This window comes from Eimeria mitis, genomic scaffold, assembly GCF_000499745.2.
Source record: "Eimeria mitis Houghton genomic scaffold, Emh_scaff11021, whole genome shotgun sequence".
In the NCBI taxonomy this organism is placed as follows: domain Eukaryota; phylum Apicomplexa; class Conoidasida; order Eucoccidiorida; family Eimeriidae; genus Eimeria; species Eimeria mitis.
Window position 1 is genome coordinate 1 of NW_013567596.1, and position 879 is coordinate 879.

General features: G+C 54.6%; 1 protein-coding gene across 1 annotated transcript; it reads right to left on the reverse strand.

Annotated features, from left to right (window-relative positions):
• Window positions 1-346: 346 nt before the first annotated feature.
• On the reverse strand, window positions 347-556 carry EMH_0099980 (uncharacterized protein; the record flags this gene model as incomplete). Its single annotated transcript, XM_013494308.1, has 1 exon — window positions 347-556. One exon carries the CDS (start codon window positions 554-556, stop codon window positions 347-349), a length of 210 nt encoding a protein of 69 aa, XP_013349762.1.
• Window positions 557-879: the final 323 nt, after the last annotated feature.

An 879-nucleotide genomic window follows, 5' to 3' on the forward strand; every position in this document is an offset into this window, starting at 1 on the left:
AGGGTTTAGGGTTTAGGCGTTAGGGTCTACCAACCAGTACGGTCCGTGTGTACTGGTCACGGGCTTTAAGCGGGGCGATTCGGAGAGAAGTGTGTGGCTGCCCATTTAATTAAATATTATCGACTCTTTATATACTAAAAGTTCAATGATGCGTGCATGCAGCAGCAGCAGCAGCAGCTGCTGCTGCTGCTGCTGGGCGAGCGGTCGGAGAGAACGCACCGGACCGCTCCAGCCTTCGCAGCGATGAGGTGTACAGACATCTCCTCATCAATGGGTTTTAATGGAGAGAAAATAACAGAGGTATTCCCTCCTTCTTTGCTATGCACATCAGGTTTTAGCCTCCTTCTTAGGGGGAGGGCTGCTGCTGCTGCTGTTGCTGCTGTTGCTGCTGCTCCCTGCGGCTGCGGCTACAGTTCTCCTCTGTCTCTCCTGTATAGACAGTGCTCAGCCGCCGCAGCAGAAACTCCAGCAGGAGCAGCAGCGCCACCAGCACCAACAGGAGCACACAGTTGAGTTCCTGTTGCTGCTGGAGCTGCTGCAGCTGCTGTAAAGGCATCAGCGGCCGCGAAGATGTATCGCCAGCAGCAGCAACAACAACAGTACCATCGGGAGCAGTAGTTGCTGCCTTAGTCGTGGCGGAAGCAGCAGAAACAACTCCCGTCGCAGTTAGAATATATAACAGGTAGCAGCAGCAGCTGCACAGGCAGCTGCGGCAACTGTTCCAGCAGCAGTTCCAGCAGCAACAGCAACAGGTGTGCTACCATAATATTGGCAACACCAGCAGCAGCGGCTGCTGCTGCTGTGGTAACAGTTGCAACAGCAGCAGCAGCAGTTGCAACGGCAGCAGCAGAAGTTGCAGCAGCAGCAGCAGTTGCAGTA